We start from the raw sequence: 17500 nt of genomic DNA on the forward strand, positions 1-17500 counted from the left end.
TTTATTGAGTTTCAGCGCCGAAAAAATACACTTTTCTTCAACGTATGAGAATATGTCTTGGAATTTATGTTCTGTAGAAGGTTAACTACCGATCGGAGCAAAAAGAAAGGTATTCCACAATTTGATCGTAAAAGCACTTTAAGGGCCATTGTGACGATAAAGCGCATGTGCGGTCCTGACTGATACCATTTTTATTTTTAACCAGTAGAAATCGTAATACTTCGTAAAACTATAACGAATTCGCCGCAGGTCAGCTTGAAGTTTCACGTGCCTTTCGGAAATCCCTTTACCCGCCGGCTTTTGACGTTTTGTTTGTAAAGAATATTTTTCAGGTTTATGTTGTGTGAAGGCCGTGTCCGCTGAATTGCTGGTTTTCAATGTCACGCAATTCAAAATAGATCAAAATAAAAATCAAAACCGGTCAATAGATAAAGTCCAGAATCTGGGAAATGAAAGAAGGTAAATATGCAAAGACTCTCGCCAAAATTCTGGTCACAGCAATTTTTCTTATGCGAGTTATGCGGAGAAATTTTTTACCCAAATTTATAGAGATTTGTATGGAGACACCATGCTGGTGCCCATCCGTATGGGCACCAACATGGCGGCTGGCAACCAACAGAAACATCTGTTACGGGGTTTTGCTACAAAAGCGTGAATTTATCCCTCGAGGAACTCTAAAACATTAAAATAATACTTTTTCTAAGACATCAACTCTTCAGATAGCCAGGTTCTCTGAAATAAGTCACTTTTTTAACCATCATGACAGCTCTCTAGGCCGTCATGTAAAATGAAATTTAAGCGTAGTGTATCACAAAACCAAGAACCCATTCGGAGCGAAAATTTGTATGAATATTAGTTTTCAGCTGCTCTTAAACATCATTTAAGTAAAATCTCAGGAAGATCAATAGTTTTATAGTTCGAATTTTGGTGACGTCATGTGAAAACTAGCTATACAACACATATGCTTTACTTTCTTCTAGCTTGCATGCACATCTGCAGCTATATAAAGCTCCCGATGTTCTTCATCCCATCTTTTCTCCGTTTTTTTTTTTTTCTTTCTTTCGAAACAAGACGGCTACGGGGGAAAGAAGCTTTCGTCTTTAGCCGCTTCGAAAACTCCCTCTCGAGGACATCGTATTTCTCGACGGTATTTAACTCAAAACACAAGATATGCAATTTAAATCATTCATGGATAACTATGTGGTTCTTCAATATCGGTATTACTATTTTCACACGCCTCACAAGGTCGATGGAGAAGGATTTTTCACACAAATATCAACTTTGAAAACTGTTCCGTCAGATGAGAAACCAAATTACCGCATATGCGCAGAAGTGTGTCAAACGCCTTTAATATGCTTTCCAAATTTTCCTGGGGATTAGCGATACTTTCCCCTCACTAATGGAAAGCTGGTGTAATGTTTTCGTGGAAAGTCAATTTTTTTCCGGACACAATTAACACTTAGAAGGTTTCCGAACCCTTTATTTTCCCGGGCTTTCGCCTGGCCAGCTCGAAAAAAACGTGACGGACGTTTCAGTTGACAACACGTCACAAAACACAGCAATGTTTAACACAGGGACGGCGTGGCCGGGACCGCAGGCTGGGGGACTACACCCCCCCCCCCCCCCCCCAAATTGCTAGCAAAAAATGCATAAAATACGAATGTTACAAATATCTCCAGACCACCTACAAGTTAGCTCCTTGGCGTTCGCTTGTAAGGCTCCCCCCACCCCCCCTCCCCCCCAATTCAAAATACGTCCCGCCATCCCCGTAACAACATATTCAACGTGCAACAAATAAAATGCGCGGACTTTGACATCCAAAAGGTGCTTTGAATACTACAACCAAGCACAATCATCACATCCACAGGAATCTCAAAATGCTAACAAAAATTAATTTAGAGGATTAAAAAGCATGCCCCCCTCCAGGATTTGCGTTTCTGTAATCACGATCATTACACTTACCTGAATGTAAACGTTTTTGGCAATGTACTTGTCGCCACGTCTGTTTCTCGCAATGCTGAACTGTACTTTTGTTCCAACTGATATTCTTTTCATATCCGAAGCTGTAATTTCCGACTCGCGTTGATGGAAGAATACGTTTTCGCCTGTTTCAGTGACCTCTATGAAACCATGATTGGCGTTCTCGGGATTAGGCAGCAAGCGAATCACTATTCCCTCTTGACGGCCTGATTGCATAGGGCTTTTTAACAATTTGGCTTGGTCCCTTCCTCCCCAACTATAAAACAATTTATACTGTTCAGAAACTAGAAAAAAAAAAAAAAAAACTCCCACAACGGGAAAAGCAGTGAATGTCAGAATTTTATCGATTATGGTTTTATTCAACAATTCCTTACTTCACTTTTTTATCTTAAATCGCGAAAGACATCGAAAAAGCTAAAAAGAACTGTCGAGTCATGGCTCTACGCAGTTTTTAATAGACGTAAATATTATGCGGTTAAAAAGGAATCACGTCTCGAGAACTTTCTGCTACACACCAATATCTATAAAAGTATCATCAAAACAAAGCAACCGACCGTGCTTGCCTTCCCTACACCGACAAAAAAGGTTCTGTCGCACCCTAAATTACGCCACTGTTACGTACGTTTCAGAAGGAATAGCCAGAGAGAGTTGATCACGTCTTCAACCCAATTCAGTTGAGACCATATTTTAGTGTATTCTTTGTCCCGGCGTGGTACAGTCGCCAGCTATTTTGGTTGACCAAGATAAGCTAAGGCTAATCGAGTAAATCAAGCTGTTAAGAGTCCCTGGCCATAAATATGGAAAATAACTCGGCAAGGATCAAAAACTCGATTCCGCTTATGTTTTTACAGTAGATAGGCTAGGACATGACAAAGACTACTGGTATTTTTTTGGGCAAAATATCCTTTTATTTCAAAGAAATATGCAAATTACCAAATTCCGTTAAAATCGTCATTTGACGTACCATTTTATTAAACAGGTTTGAGAGCCTCGCATGCAAAATCATATCTTCTTCCGTCCTTAAAACACTCAAATATTTTTGTACAATGTTTAATTGTGTACTAGGTTGATTTTAGGGAATGTTGCGGGGAAAAGTCTAAAAGTTCGCGAAGACCCGTTTAGACTTTTCCCCCGCCCCCACTAACTGCCCCTGGGTCTCCGCTAAATTTCTTAGTAAACATGGAGTCAATTCAAGACAATCATGATAGACGTCATTCTCTGAGACCCCGGGGCAGTTAGTGAGAACGGGGAAAAAGTCTAAACGGGTCTTTGTGAACTTTTTTCTCACCCGTTTAGACTTTTCCCCGCTCCCACTAACTGCTCCTGGGTCTCCCAGGATGACGTCTATAATGATTGTCTTAAATTGACTCCATGTTCACTAAGAAAGTTATAACCAGATAGTGAAAAGATATTCAAGGTACACCAACCTCTATTAAGCGGCCAACCCCTATTAAGCGACCACCCCCCATTTCCCCGGGGGTAGCCCACTGTATTATATGTAAACCAAAAATAATTGCACAGCGCGAAAAGACCTAGGTACGAGTTTAGGGTTACACTATTTATGCAGGGGGTGTGGGTAGCGGTGGTCTTGTAAAAGATGACAACACAGGCAATGGTTAACTATTTATTCTTTTCATTGCTTAATTTAATCTCTTCCTACTCAACAAGATTGCGTGCTCCCTATGGTTCCAAGCCTTAGGGAGCCCTACTTATTAGGATAGAAATTGTCCTACCCTTACCCTCTAAAATGCGATATCAGCATTGCGTGACGAACAAACGACGAACCGCTGCAAGCAAGGATTCAAGCAGCAATAGATCAAACGATGTTCAAACGTAATATTTTGGTGTAGTGCAAAGCAAGCAACTATCAACAAATCCCTTAGCCGTTTTTGACCTAGATGCAGTGGTGGTCATATGTGTCGAAAGAGGGTCACAGATTCATGGTATTCGACCATTAAATAAGTTGACAGTTGGCGATGTACATCAGACGTTGTGTAAACAAAAGCATACTTCTGCTTTATGTGCGAGGAATGGTGACAGAAACACGTCAAATCGGCTTTTGGACCTGCCTTTTACAGCAAATAAGGTTAGAACATTTCGAAATTATCAGCTCTGTGTCTATTTCAACTTAATATAGCTCAAGACATGTGACGGGTGCTAAAATATATCTCTAACCCGTAAATTGAAATTTGACGACGGATGGTCAAATATCGGCATTTTTAACATACTTTGAAAATCTCTCGCGTCGCTCAATCATTTGCCCAAAGCAATTTTACAGGAATCTGTAGACCATCCTTCTGCGATTCAACCCCCAGAGGCTTAAGCCATTTGAAGGTTTCGCACATGGTGAAAATCAATCATTTTTACGAAGTACTTTTAAGTGAATGAAATACATGTCTTCGAAATTTAATTATTTTGCACCCAACAAAAACCGCAACATTCCCTAAAATCAACCCAGTACACAATTAACATTGCATAAAAGTATTTGAGTATATTAAAGACGGAAGAATGATATGGTTTTGCATGCGAGGCTCTCAAACTTGTTAAATAAAATGGTGCGTCAACTGATAATTTTAACGGAATTTGGTAATTTGCATATTTCTTTGAAATAAAAGGATATTTTGCCAAAAAAACTATCCAGCAGTTTTTGTCATGCGCTAGCCTATCTACCATAGGAATATGAGCGAAATCGAATTTTCAACCCTTACCGCGAAATTAAGAATTTGCCTGATTTTTACAGGCAGGCACTCTTAATTGCTTCGCCGGGCGTCAACAACTTCAATAACCGCATTTTATACACTATTCAACGGATTCACCAAATAAGTTTAAAGTACGCAAAGTAGCGAAAGAAAGTTCCAAGAAATGAAATTCGTTCCATACCTACAACTACAAATAGATTAAATGACGAGTTAAACACATTACAGTAGACTCACAGTCACATTGATCGGTACTGAAGAGGGGTCACTGGGGTTATTACAGGATGCCTCATTGGGTTCTTATTGTTACTTCTGACAATAATTTCGCTTACTTGTTTTTAGCTGGTGCCACAGAATTATCTTCCTCGTCTTGTACGTCCCTTAAGAACTTTCTTATTTCGGGAAGGTATTCATCAAGATTCTGCAAAAAATTAAGTAGGGAAAAAACCTGTTTTACTGAGTCATTTCCTTTCCAATAAGAGTTGCAAAGCAATATCCAATACCTCTATAACTTTGACGTTCGTGGCCCGTACTCCACGACTATCCGTTTTGTCAACAGTAAAAGACACAACAGCATTGTCTGGAAGATCTTTAAGTGATGACACCGGCGGAACAATCTGTGAGGCGTGGAAGAACAACTTTCCTGTTATTTTAGGGTTCTGGATTTTTCCATATCCTTTCATACTAGTGAAGGACACAATTCCTTGAAGCTGTTCGCCAACATGTACTTCCCAGTCAAATTGACCTCGCTGTGTTGAACTCTTTGGTATATTTTTCCGAAATAGTGGTCTATCTATATGAACTTCCATGTCCTCCTCATCACAGCTTTCAAGACCTGAACTTTGTTCCTCTATATCCAACTCTTTCACAGGCCGAATATTTTCTGCTTTACGTACCTTGACCATGCCCGGTTGGCAAACAACAGCCCAAGCCTGAGGGCCATTCAGTCCAAATGACAGGGCAAACTTCACTGTATCACCAGTTGAAGGCATACCCGGTATGACATTGGATGGTATAAAATGAACTGGAATATACCTTTTCAAGTAAATCTTTCCTTTCCAATCTGCCTCAATGCCGCCAACTTCCCCTTGAAATGTTCGTATGTCTCTTTCGAAGAGAGCTCGTTCAATTATTTCACGACCGACTCGAGTTTGAGTAGACGATGTACTGGAGTTACAGTTCAAGTACTCCTTGACTAGATCGTCATGGTGTAGTAGCGAGTCAATTGAGTTGATATGTCGACCCTCTTTAGGATTAAGCCACTCCAGCGGAAGAGAGTGTACTGGAGATGCAGTGCCAGGCTTTCTTACGTAACGTTTACGCTTCATTTCCTCGATTGCTTTACATGCTTTTTCCATTTTCTCTTTGTCTGTCGGGTCTTTCAAGGCTATGAGAACTGCTACCACATAGCTGAAACCAAAGATAAAACATCGTTGAACACTAGATATAAGAAGCAAATAACATATAGCATTACTTCCCCAAGCTGGATAATATCTGGAAGACTGATAACCGAAAGAAGCGTCGGTCGATGATTCTATACCAGCAATAAGACTAGCATCCATTAGATCTTGTTAGAGTTAAACTCAACTTTCATACATCCAAGAGCCCACGGTTTGGGTTTGGATGGGTTTGTCTTAATTAATATATTTGGTATACAATTGTCTTACTTGTAAAAGTTTGCATAGAGCGATAACCCTTTAGTCGTTCCCATCCATGCTTCAATCTCTTTCTGCACACCAACCAGGGAAGGTACATTAGAGGAAGCTCTAATATAACGTATCCACAGTTTCATCCAGTGCTCATCATGCCTAACCTTGGTGTGTATCTCTAAGTTGGCCATCCATTCATCTATCTGCTCAGTTGTCAAGTTCCCAGTTTCCATTTCCAAAATGTTCACTAGATTTGTTGTGCGCCTAACCACCTCATCTATCCAACCAGAGTCACTTGATTCTTTCATTTGACTCCTTAACTCCTCACAAAATCCTTTTACTGCATCTAGATGTCCCATTTCTTTTAATAAGGACTTCTTTAGCTGATCGGTATGCTCACTGACAGCTACATCACGAAGAAAGTCGAAGGCGTCAGGGATAAGGGCGAGGATAAACTTCTCTTCTTCGTGAAGAGGATCTCTATTGTTAGGACTTCTCATCTCCTCCAGAAATTTGGTCAAATAATCTGTAAAAACTGCCTCTGCACCCAGGGTCTTTACAACAGCTTGCATAACAATACGCCGCACCAGAGCATCCGATGTGTAGCCGTATTCTACTAAAGGACGTTTCTCCCGTACCTTTTGGAAGCATGAACTGCTGACTATGGCGTGTTTGAGTACTTCTTTGACGTCAAGATCCTCTTTTTCTTTCAAATTCTGAATGTGGAGACGTATGATGTCACCACGTATGTGATGCAGGAGGACATCGTCAGGCTGCTCTTTCAGTGCTCTCTCGATACAAGTGGAAGCTTCGTCAAAAGCACGATATTCTATCATATGGAATTTTGCCAAGTGAGCTAACAGGTGGGCCCACATCGACGTGCCCTCTTGAAAAATCGTAACTAGGCCTTTCATTGTATCTCGAGCAACATCTTTGCTATAGTCCTTTAATGTGCGCACCAATGAAGAAAATTTTTTGCTTTCATACTCACTGGTAACAAAAAGACGCCTTGTGATTCTCTCTAGCATTTTGCTCGGTTCTCTTGGTGCGAGAACCTTCTGTGCTATTCTTAGGGCAAGGTCACTTAAAAAGACCTCAAATTCCATCTTTTTCTTTGCTGCCCTTTGCTTTAAAATTTCCTCTGCAACCTCTCCAAACGATATTCTTCTTTCCCCTTTTCCTTGAACTGGTGGGCTCAAGAGCTCTGTTACGTCATTATTTGTGAACACACTTTCCAAAATAACAACTTTTGTCTGGAGCATGCCTGCTAATGCATTCACTGGAAAACGATGGTCTGTAAAAACATGCGTCAAGGAAAGAAATTCCAGAATCTCTGCTTCAATTTCGTTGGTCTTGCTCAATCGGTAAGACACATAATCTGTGAGACCAGTATATTTCTTCCCGAATATCGTCAAACTGAAATAAGCAAACTTTCGAAGGCTGCTTTCGGTTTCAGCTTTCTCCTGCAGATTTTTCAGCTGTCCTCCCTTGTCCTCAGGTATACTTTTTATTTGGCGAAGCTGGTCAACCAAATGGGGAATTTCACTTTTCTCAAGTTCTCGGCTTAGTTCAATAATTTGGTAAGGGGATGAGCCAGCTGAATATGGCGTTGCAGTCAACTTTGAACCTTTTTTCCTGCCACGGCCTTGTTTACCAGTTGTGTTTCTGGTACTGTAGAAAACATCTGATTCAACAACAATGAAGACCACGTGGATATTTCTTCTTTCCGCTTCATTTTTAAAGTCGGTAAAGTCTTGTAGACTGGCCATTTCGCTGTCCACAAAGAGTAGTAGGGGCAGTTTTGTCTGTTGGTTAATTTTTTCAATGTTCGTGACAAGACTTTCGTGAAACTCAATTAATTTAGCACAAGGGAATTTTTCATGATTTTCATAGAGGAACTGCAAGCACAAGGTGCTTGCGCCAGATCCTCTTTCAGCTTTTAGAACAATCATGCAGACATGTGACTTCTTGTCGTTAAGCATAACTTTGAGCTCGCGCTTAAGATCCTTAATCTTCTGACGATGGATGCCTATTCCATGAGCAAGCCCGACAGAACTTATCTCAGAGCCCGAGTAAAAGTCTTCCCTTGCTTTCTCGATGTCCTCGGGAGGTGCTTCCTTGCCAGATTTTAGGTACATGATCTGCAAGTGGCCATGCACTGCTTGTCTGATATTCTGTGGAAGAGTTTCGGGAATTGTGCGGTCACCATCATAGAGATGCACTTTCTTTGGTAATTGAAATGCATTCTCTGGACAGTAAGGTGCCGGTAGTTTTACCGCTAGATGCCGGGCAAGATGTTGCGGTGACACGACAAACACATTGTCTTTCTTTATTCTGTTTCCATAACTCTTGTGAAGGGGTTCGATAAGTTTATTCATCATCAGCGTCTCTGATCTTCTATTTGGGCAAACAAATATTATACTTGTCCTGCTCCATATAGAGAAAACGTGTTCCAGGAGTAAATGCATAGATGGTACAAGATCTTCGTGATCATCGTCAAAAAGACAGACAACAACTAGTTGGTTCGGATTTACTTGCACAATAAGCTCATCACTGAGATGGGTTTTAACCCTTTGCCCATGTGATATGTTCCATTCTCCATGGCTTTCTTCAGAAAGGGTATGAGCTAGTTCTTGGTAGCCCCTAACTGCGCACCAACTAGTACCATTGTCTGGGTTTATGTCTAATTTACGGTCAAGGGGGGTCTTGAGAAAAAGATTCCTTTCTGCCTGGTGAAGATCATGTTGCTTCTGGAAGACGTCGAAGAGATGTCCATTGTCATGCGGATGCTGGTCAAAATCAAGGACTAAAAGCCACTCTGGAATGACCAAACCATATATGTCCTGTTCGTTTAAAAAGGTGAACGGGGAAGCCATTAAAATGAATGAGTTAAATCCTCTATCAAAGTTATCAACAGAACGGAGAAACTTCTCAATATCAAAATCGCTTTTGCTTGTTTTAAAACGTGCCAAGAGTTCTGAAGGCTGCATTGGTTGAAGACCTCTACTGGAATCAAAACACAAAGAAAGCGGCGGATGACACAGATGAATCGGGTATGGAGACTTCTTGACATTTAAGTGAACTACACAAAGGTCTCTTAAGACCTTGCTTAGTTCTGTTTCTTCGATTTCTTCCAGCTTTATCTTTGACGTGAAGTTGTGGTCCTTCTCTAGGTCTGCCAATAGCTGTTCGGTGTTGATCATCTCTGGATGCTCGTTAATTAAGCAGTAGCGAGACGCTTTAACTCTTAACAGTGACAATTTCCCACTTCCTGGCTTCAACTTGCTTGCTATTTGTTTTGCAAGACTCTGCACTTTCGCAGCTTTTTGTTCGCCAGTAAACAGGAGAATATGTTGGCCTTGTCCCTTTTGAGACGTCTTTGGATATTTTAAGACGTGTTTGGTAAGACCACCTTGACACTCGAGGTCCACAAATCTAATAAAGTACTGGCTGCTGTGAACCGAGGGCCAGAACTTGCACACTATTTTCGCACTTTCTCTTAATAATTCTTTTCTTTCCTCACTTGACAGTAGAACCCCGAGAACGTGTCCAAAGTTCGTTGAGTGATCTTCCTCCACTCCAAAGTAAATGTCGCCACCTTCGGTGCTCAAAAATGCTGCTGTATATCTATCAACATAATCTTTCAATATGATATCTTTGGGATCTCCGTAGATGGCTTTAAACTCTCTTTGGTCACTTTCTAAGCGAAGGTTTTTGAAAAGCTCATACTTCTCTGTGCTCTTCTGCAAAACTGAGGCCTTGTCTATTTCTTGCTGAATGTTTATTTCTGACATGTTCCGCCAAGCTAACGATTCTAGTCGACTGAGCAAATCGTCGAAATCCATTAGTTTCTTTGTCCTTGTTCCGACACGAACATATGCATGTGTATCCTCCTCCTGCGCAAAATACACAGGTTTATCTCCTTTAGTGACGTGGACATGGATTAAAATTCTAATGTTTTCATCCTCGAACCCTTCACTGTAATCTTCTTTACGGTCCTGCAGCCACATAAAAGCGACAAACGATGATTTACCGTCTGCAACCATGTGAGTAGCGTCACTTGCGTTTTCACAATATCGAATTGCACGGTCACAACTTGGCAGTATGGAATTGATTGCTGTACATAACTCTTCCCTCCTCTTACCGACTTCTGCCAGAAGCATTTTTTCACCAATAAGGTTACCATTCGGCTTGACACCCACCAGTATGTCAGTTGTTCTACAATTTCTTGCTGCAACGGCAAATTCCTTAATTTTCTGTTGGCTGGTCTCAGGAGGGAGCCATACGACATCTTTATCCTTCAAAAGTTTGTCACCTTGCCAAAGGGGATGCGAATCTAACTCCGCAGGAAAAGGGAGATTAGCCTTAGACCAAGAAGTACACAATTGAGGTTTTATTTTTTCGACTTTCTTCCTGACGGCAGCATGATAATCAGAATCGACGACAAGTTTAAAAGGAAGAATAGTATATCCTTCTCTTTTGCTTTTAAATCCCTGGTCAAGTGTTTCTACACGCCCTCTAATGACAAGGTCGTCTCCAAATTGAAGGTCAAGCACATTCCCCACTATGTACTTTGTCAAAACATTTGAAGTTGGGTTTGCTCGGATGTCAACTTTCAGTTGTAGAAACCGCTGGGCACTGCCTGTCGGAGGATCGTTCCTCAGTAACACCGATCCAGCACCTCCTCTGTTGTTAGGTCTTGACGAACAAAGGCCAGTAACTGTGATCACATCACCCATGCTGGGCATTTGGCTGGCTATGTGATCAATGGAGAGAAGGTCCTCAAAATCATCAAATGTCGCTTTTTCACCAAAGGGTCCAATTTTTTCTCCTTCATCAGATCTAAGGCCAAACACAAAGATAATTAGAATTAATAAATAATTTAGATTATCGTTTAGACGACTTCATGTCATAAGTATCAAAATCAAATCTGTCGGATAATGCGAGTTCACAATGCAGTGAAAAAGCATGCTATTTTTAACTGGGTGTTCAACATGTACAGCATGTATAGGTAAATAGATTTGCGAAGATCGAGCTCGTCTAAGTGCAGAAACAAGACACCTTACATCTTAACTAAATACTATCAGCGCAAAACTGTTGGTCTCAAGATTTTTTTGTTTTTGTTTTGGCAAAAACAAAGATTTTTTATTGGTTACAACAAAATAAAATTACAATGAACATACTTAAAATAAAATTACAAGTCGAGCACTATCTTACTTACATAGTCACTATAGTCGAGCATAAAATATGGATAGAATGCATTAGGGTCAGAGGCATCTCATACAAGAATCTTTCTCTTCAGACGACTTTCAATGATCAGCTTTTGTTCTACCTTTATAACAAACTCCTCATGTTGCAACGCTTAGAGTACACTTTCTGACAGTATAAGTAATATTTTGCATTTAATAAACAGTAATTAAATTTCACAACGCTGTTTTCAGAAATATTTATTACTATTCCAAACAATATCTCATGAGACTTAAGAGAGAAAGTACAAATGAATTTTGTATATATTGAACCAATCGACAACTTTTGTATAGAAGTCTTAAGTAAAATGACATTCAACAAAGGTATGAAGGATCGAGTCCGACTCTTTACAGTATAAACATTTGTTTTCGTCTTGTAAACCATAGGTACATAATTCCTTCTTTGTAACAGCTAGTCTATGAATCAGCTTAAAGCAAGAGAAAATGAGGTGAGAGAACACATCCCCGTGCCCTATGATAATCTTTTTCAATCCATTTTGCCTAAAGTTAAATTCTCTCAATTTATTTTCACGACATGTTTGTCCAATAAGAGTAAATGTTGACCTCCAATCGATGTTATCTAATTTCATTCTTTTAAGATAATTCAAGATAACCGGAGTGTTCGCACAAATCTCGATTTGATTGGACTATTCAGAGAACGACTAAAATACGGATGACCTCAATATGTGAATGCGCAGGAGCCCTACCAATTTCTTATCTTATATTCCATGCAATATCACAAGGAATGGTCACCTCAAAGGAGGTTATAGATGTAATGTAGACCATAGTCTAGAGTGCAAACAGGACGATGTTCAAGCAGGATCGGAAGTTCCTCTCTTTTTGCTCAGTCAGAGCAACCTTTTGTCAATGGTGGAGAGGCATTATAGCATGTGAATGAAATGGTTCTCCAAATATATCATTCTCAAAATAGAAAAGCAATTGCCTCCAAGGATGAAACTGTCAGTTATGCTCTCACGGTGTAAACTGAAGAGCAACGGCAAGTTACTCGATTAGAATTGGTCACGTACAAGACAGAGGGAATAGTACCTGACGTGATGGAAATGGCGTTAAGTATGAAGATGCAGTGACACGTAATGGGGGAGACGTCGGAAAGTGCGTTTAAGAGAGAAATAAAACACCGAGAGCCATGGTCCGTTAACTTTCTTTATAACATAACTAAAGCAAAGCGCGCGCTCTGATTGGTTAATTTAGCATCTACTATTTGCCTATGGGTGTACGCTGCTGACGTGTGTGCTAATGTTTACAAAGCAAATCTTTTGACAGACATTGTTTCCAAAGTAATGGCCGACGTCCTTCTCCCAGAAATGCGAAACTGTCTTCACAGTTGTGTGAAGATGAAACTTTATTGAGTTACTGGTGTGCAGTCGGTTGTCATGAATGAATTTTCGCGCGCTTGTTTTCTCTTGTCATGTAAGACTACACGAACATTTTTTTGTGATGTAGCTCAATAAAAGGACTTCTGTTGTTCCAATGTCTCAATGTTATGTTATAAAACAAATGGTAAACGCCGTAGCGTGTACTATTGAGTTATGGATGCACTTGGGAGGTTTGCTAAGCACTCAAGAAGCTAGAGTCGCACTCGGCTATCGCCTCGTGCGACTCTTACGCTTCTTTCGTGCTTAGCAACCTTCCGCGTGCACCATAACTCAATAGTACACGCTATGGCGTTTACCATTTGTTAAATGGAGACATTGCATAGAGGAGCACGGGGACAAGTTCCAGTGCGTACAGATGAAAGTTCCTGCTGTTTACTCTAACAACACCATTTTGAGGCAGATATCTAAAATGGTTCAGAGGATAAGCCAGAAGAACTAATAACTACGCTTAGTCTATATTCTTGGAACAGTAATGGCATAAGGCGTCGTGTGACTGCTCCCTGAGGTGATTCTGGAGGGTTTTGCGTGTGACTGTTCCTTGAGGTGTCTTTGGAGGGTTTTGCGTGTATATCTACCTTAGTAAACAACTGAAGAAGTTTGTGGAGCAAAATAGAGTTTATATCGCCAAAACGTTTTCAGTAAACAGTATCAAAACGTTCTCAAACGTTTTCAGTTAAAAAAAAACGCCCCAAACGTTTTCAGTAAATAGTGCGTTATTTTCCTTCTTGCGTCGTAAGGAGCGTCCACCTCTGTTTTTTTTTCTTCTTCTTTATGAAAGAAATAAGTCACAAGTCAAATTGTTGATAACTATTTCTTACTTGTTTTGGGTAATTTCGACAGGAACCATAGTGCTTTCGTCTTCGACATCCGTCACTCTGCCTATGGAACTTTTAAGTTCAGTTGCATCTGCTTAATAAGGGAAGAATAAAGTTTGTTATTTTTGTAAGGTTGGGGACAAATTTCCGGCTGTTCAAAGGTTGCGTAACGCTATCCGCCGGATAGAATCACTCTCTGGTTTACACTTATCTACTGGGCGGCGTTATTCACTTCAAGAACAACAAAAGTCTGGAATATTCAGTGTTGCAGAAATTAAACGTTGGAAAAACATACAATAGATTAAGTTCAAGTTCTTAAGAACACAACAACTGAACGCGAGAAAATCTGTGCATGGGCCCTTAACAATTATCGAGCTTGTAATGTAAGCCTTCACAGATTGATCTCAGTGATTACCATGTTTTAATTACCTTTTGATTTTGCATGTAATGTATCCATGTCGGAAGTAGAAGGTCTTGTTTCCTCGTTCAGCCCTGAGAGTCTTTGGACCAATTCATTCCATTTCATGAACATAAAGTCTCCTTGGCGTGATCTACGAATCCAATCTTCCTTTGGAAGACAGGAGAGACCAGCTCCATTCAGTAGCTTCAATTCTTTGACGTCCTCCTGGTCAATTTCATACTCATCGCAAACGTCGTCCACCCATTTGGCGACCCGGGCCTTCTTCCATTTAGAGGGGACTGTAAGAAATAAAATCATATGTAAATAAACTCAGACCATCAAAAATCAAAATTGTTTGGGCTATCATCTTTGCGTTTCCATTACTGTTGCACCTAAATGCTTGGTGAGTGTTTGTTGATTTAACACTCATTTCGCAGCGTATTTCGGTAAAAGTTCAATGTCTAGCTGCAGCACTGATTTTGGAGGAATGTTAATAATTTTTTTTTTTTTGTTATGTTTTCAGAAGATTATTCCCTAGTTTTAGCTGGATAGCGGTTGTAGGGGCACATTTGGGCCAAGAAGTGATTACATCAACGAAGCTGCAATGAGTTACAAGATGGAAGAAAAAACTTCTCAAAAGTGTTGGCACGGTTACCAGTTTTCTTTCTTTCCTTTTTCTCCTTCCCCGTCTGAATGTTGAACTTCCTAACATATTGGAGAAACGGTACTTCTCCAAGAAGGATTCAACATTTAATAATATAGGGGTAGGGAAGCAGCAGAAACGTCTGCACTCGACATTGATAAAGGTTAACTGAAATAACCAAACAACAAACGTTTACGTTTTCGCAGAGTAGTTGTTGACAAGGGTTAAATCAACTATTCGATATACGTCACAGCCAAATACCATCACTCACCATCCACTGGTATAGTATCACTCCCAGTTGTTTCAGACTTTGGATCCATACCTAATTCCATAGAGTAAATCATGAAATTTATGCGAGTAATTCTTCAGCATTTTGGCAACAACATTTACTTATTAGACAAATAAATTGATTTCAGGTTTAGTATTTGCAGATAGAGAGAGCACAGCCAGCTACACATAGCAAATGCCAGTCGTGCTAAGTGGCTGGGCCATCCGGAAAAAAAGCTAGGGGAGAAAGGAAATAAACCTATACAAGCGTACAAATATATTTACCCCGTCTTTTTTGTACGGACCTCGCTGCGCTCGGTCAGTACTGTCAAGGCCTCGGGCCGATATTCTCCCAGTACGGCACTCACGCTTGGTTAAGAAAATATTATGTAATGATAAAAATATTAAGCAAATGATCTCTGATACCGCAGACTATATAACCACTGATAGCCAAAGGTGCCTTAGGGAACTGGACATGTTATTTATTAAAGTTGCAGAATTATTAGTCATTCTAGTAAGTTTCAGAATCTGAGGATAAAATGTCTGAGATACTAAGACCGGGACGATTAGATCCAAAAAAACACTTATGCTGGCGTTCGCAATTGGTCTTTTTTTCATTTCTCTATTTCTATGCAGTTATAATAACAGTTACAGTTCCAGCAACATTTATGTAATAACACTAAATAAATACATAAATAATGACAATACGCATAATAGTAGATTAAAGATGAATCAGTTAAGAGCCAGTGCCCATAACTATGGACCAAAATCGATCTTGCTCATTTTTTGCCCATAGGTTGGCCCTAGCTAGTAAACAAACGGACCATAGTTAGTTTCTGCTAATGCAGCCTTTTTGGGGAGAAATTTGCGAAAAACGATTTCGCCCCGATTGAGCTCAAAATCTACTTCCTGTTATGCTAAATTTTCTGAAAATTTGATTGCTTTGCGCGTCGCACAGCAGCTACTTAAGAATCTTTCAATGGTCTTTACATTCAGCTCAGGTCTTCATGGTATGACTGAGCGAAAAATAAAATAAATCGAGGTTTCTTTTGAGCCCGAAACGAGATCGAACAGAAACGCAAAATATTACGTTGTGTTGCAAACGAGTTATAGCACTAAAATATCGCCATATTTTTCTATGGGCTATAACTTTAAATACCATGAAAACACTTTCTACGGGTTAACTGTACACCCACCTGTTTGAAAATCAAAAAACATCTCTGGGCGAATGGTTTTAAGTCGCCCGCCTTGGCCTGTGCTTCTCATAAATTTTTCCCTGAACCGCCGTGAGAATGTAAACAATTGCGTGACGCGGGCGGTCACCCTGAATACATAAGTCGTTTCCAACAAACGTACCGCAGATGGCTATCTTAGAACATTTGGGTGAAAAAAGAAAAACACAATGGACCACTTTTAACTTTAATATTTTGAAAGTCATCGCTTTGGAAATTTCGTTAATTAAAAACGCCAATTAAAAGCAATTTACTTGGAGTTCGGGTGTTATTCCTATGTCATTTTAAGCTGTCGTTCTTCCTTTGATCATTTTAATTACAAGAACGAGTTCTAAAAAGAAAATCGTTCTAAGTTCATTTGTTAAGCGCAATGACAAGTTGATATTGTTGGTTTGTAGCCTTACGTGATCTGAAGGAACGCTACAGTGATTAAATTTGTATTTGTTGATTTCGACGGATCGATTTTCGGTGAAACCTTTTTATTTGTACCAGCACATTTAGTGCCTTTTCTCCTGCTCAGAAGTCGGAAAAGGAAAGTAAACAAATCCTAAAAGTTTAAATCATAAATAAGAGGCATCAACAGTGCGCGTGTCTCGGTAAGCTGTTAATTCGAACAATTACTGTGCTGGACGGTTGCTTTCCAGGTTACGCACGTACTATACATATAGTTCATTGTGCGCGAATGTTTCTGTTTCAAACAACTGAAATGCTCAATGCTTTTTTTTCTTTTTTTCTTTTTTTCTTCAGTCTTAAAACTTAAGGTTAGAGTTTGGCTAAACCCTAAACTGTTTTGGCGGTCAAACTATTTCTGGCTAATTGCTTAATCAAATTATATATATATTTCATTGAAATTCGCTCTTCCGTGACCGACTCCCGCGAACAAAACAAGATGGATGTTCGCTGTTCATTTTAGACTACAATCCTGGTCAAAAGTGTTGGGACAGTTACAGCAGATGACTTCACAGGCAGCCTCTCTTAAGACCAAAACTGCGCAAGCCCGCCTACTCCCCTTCCCCTTGTCAATGTTGATAAAAATCTTGAAGCAGAAAAAAATCCTTGACAATAGCTTCAGAATAGCCACGTTTCAAGAATTGTTCGCCTCCTAGAACAGTATTCTCGAGCTAACGAGACGATACGGTAGATATTCACGTCTTATTCCAATAAGAACGATTTTT

General features: G+C 40.0%; 1 protein-coding gene across 2 annotated transcripts in view; it reads right to left on the minus strand.

Annotated features, from left to right (window-relative positions):
- Nucleotides 1–17500, minus strand: part of LOC145477865 (uncharacterized) — a 47732-nt gene that overhangs the window by 11088 nt on the left and 19144 nt on the right. Inside the window, exons 14-20 of one of the 2 annotated variants that reach the window (XM_081455720.1) lie at nt 15098–15148; nt 14213–14482; nt 13787–13874; nt 6344–11167; nt 5180–6086; nt 5009–5097; nt 1963–2236 (exon numbers count right to left, since the gene is read on the minus strand). In XM_081455720.1, coding sequence (XP_081311846.1) covers nt 1963–2236; nt 5009–5097; nt 5180–6086; nt 6344–11167; nt 13787–13874; nt 14213–14482; nt 15098–15148 — 6503 coding nt within the window. Of the gene's footprint in view, nt 1–1962; nt 2237–5008; nt 5098–5179; nt 6087–6343; nt 11168–13786; nt 13878–14212; nt 14483–15097; nt 15149–17500 lie in introns of both variants that reach the window. The other variant, XM_081455719.1, reaches the window with a different exon arrangement.

This window comes from Orbicella franksi, chromosome 2 (assembly GCF_964199315.1).
Source record: "Orbicella franksi chromosome 2, jaOrbFran1.1, whole genome shotgun sequence".
NCBI lineage: Eukaryota > Metazoa > Cnidaria > Anthozoa > Scleractinia > Merulinidae > Orbicella > Orbicella franksi.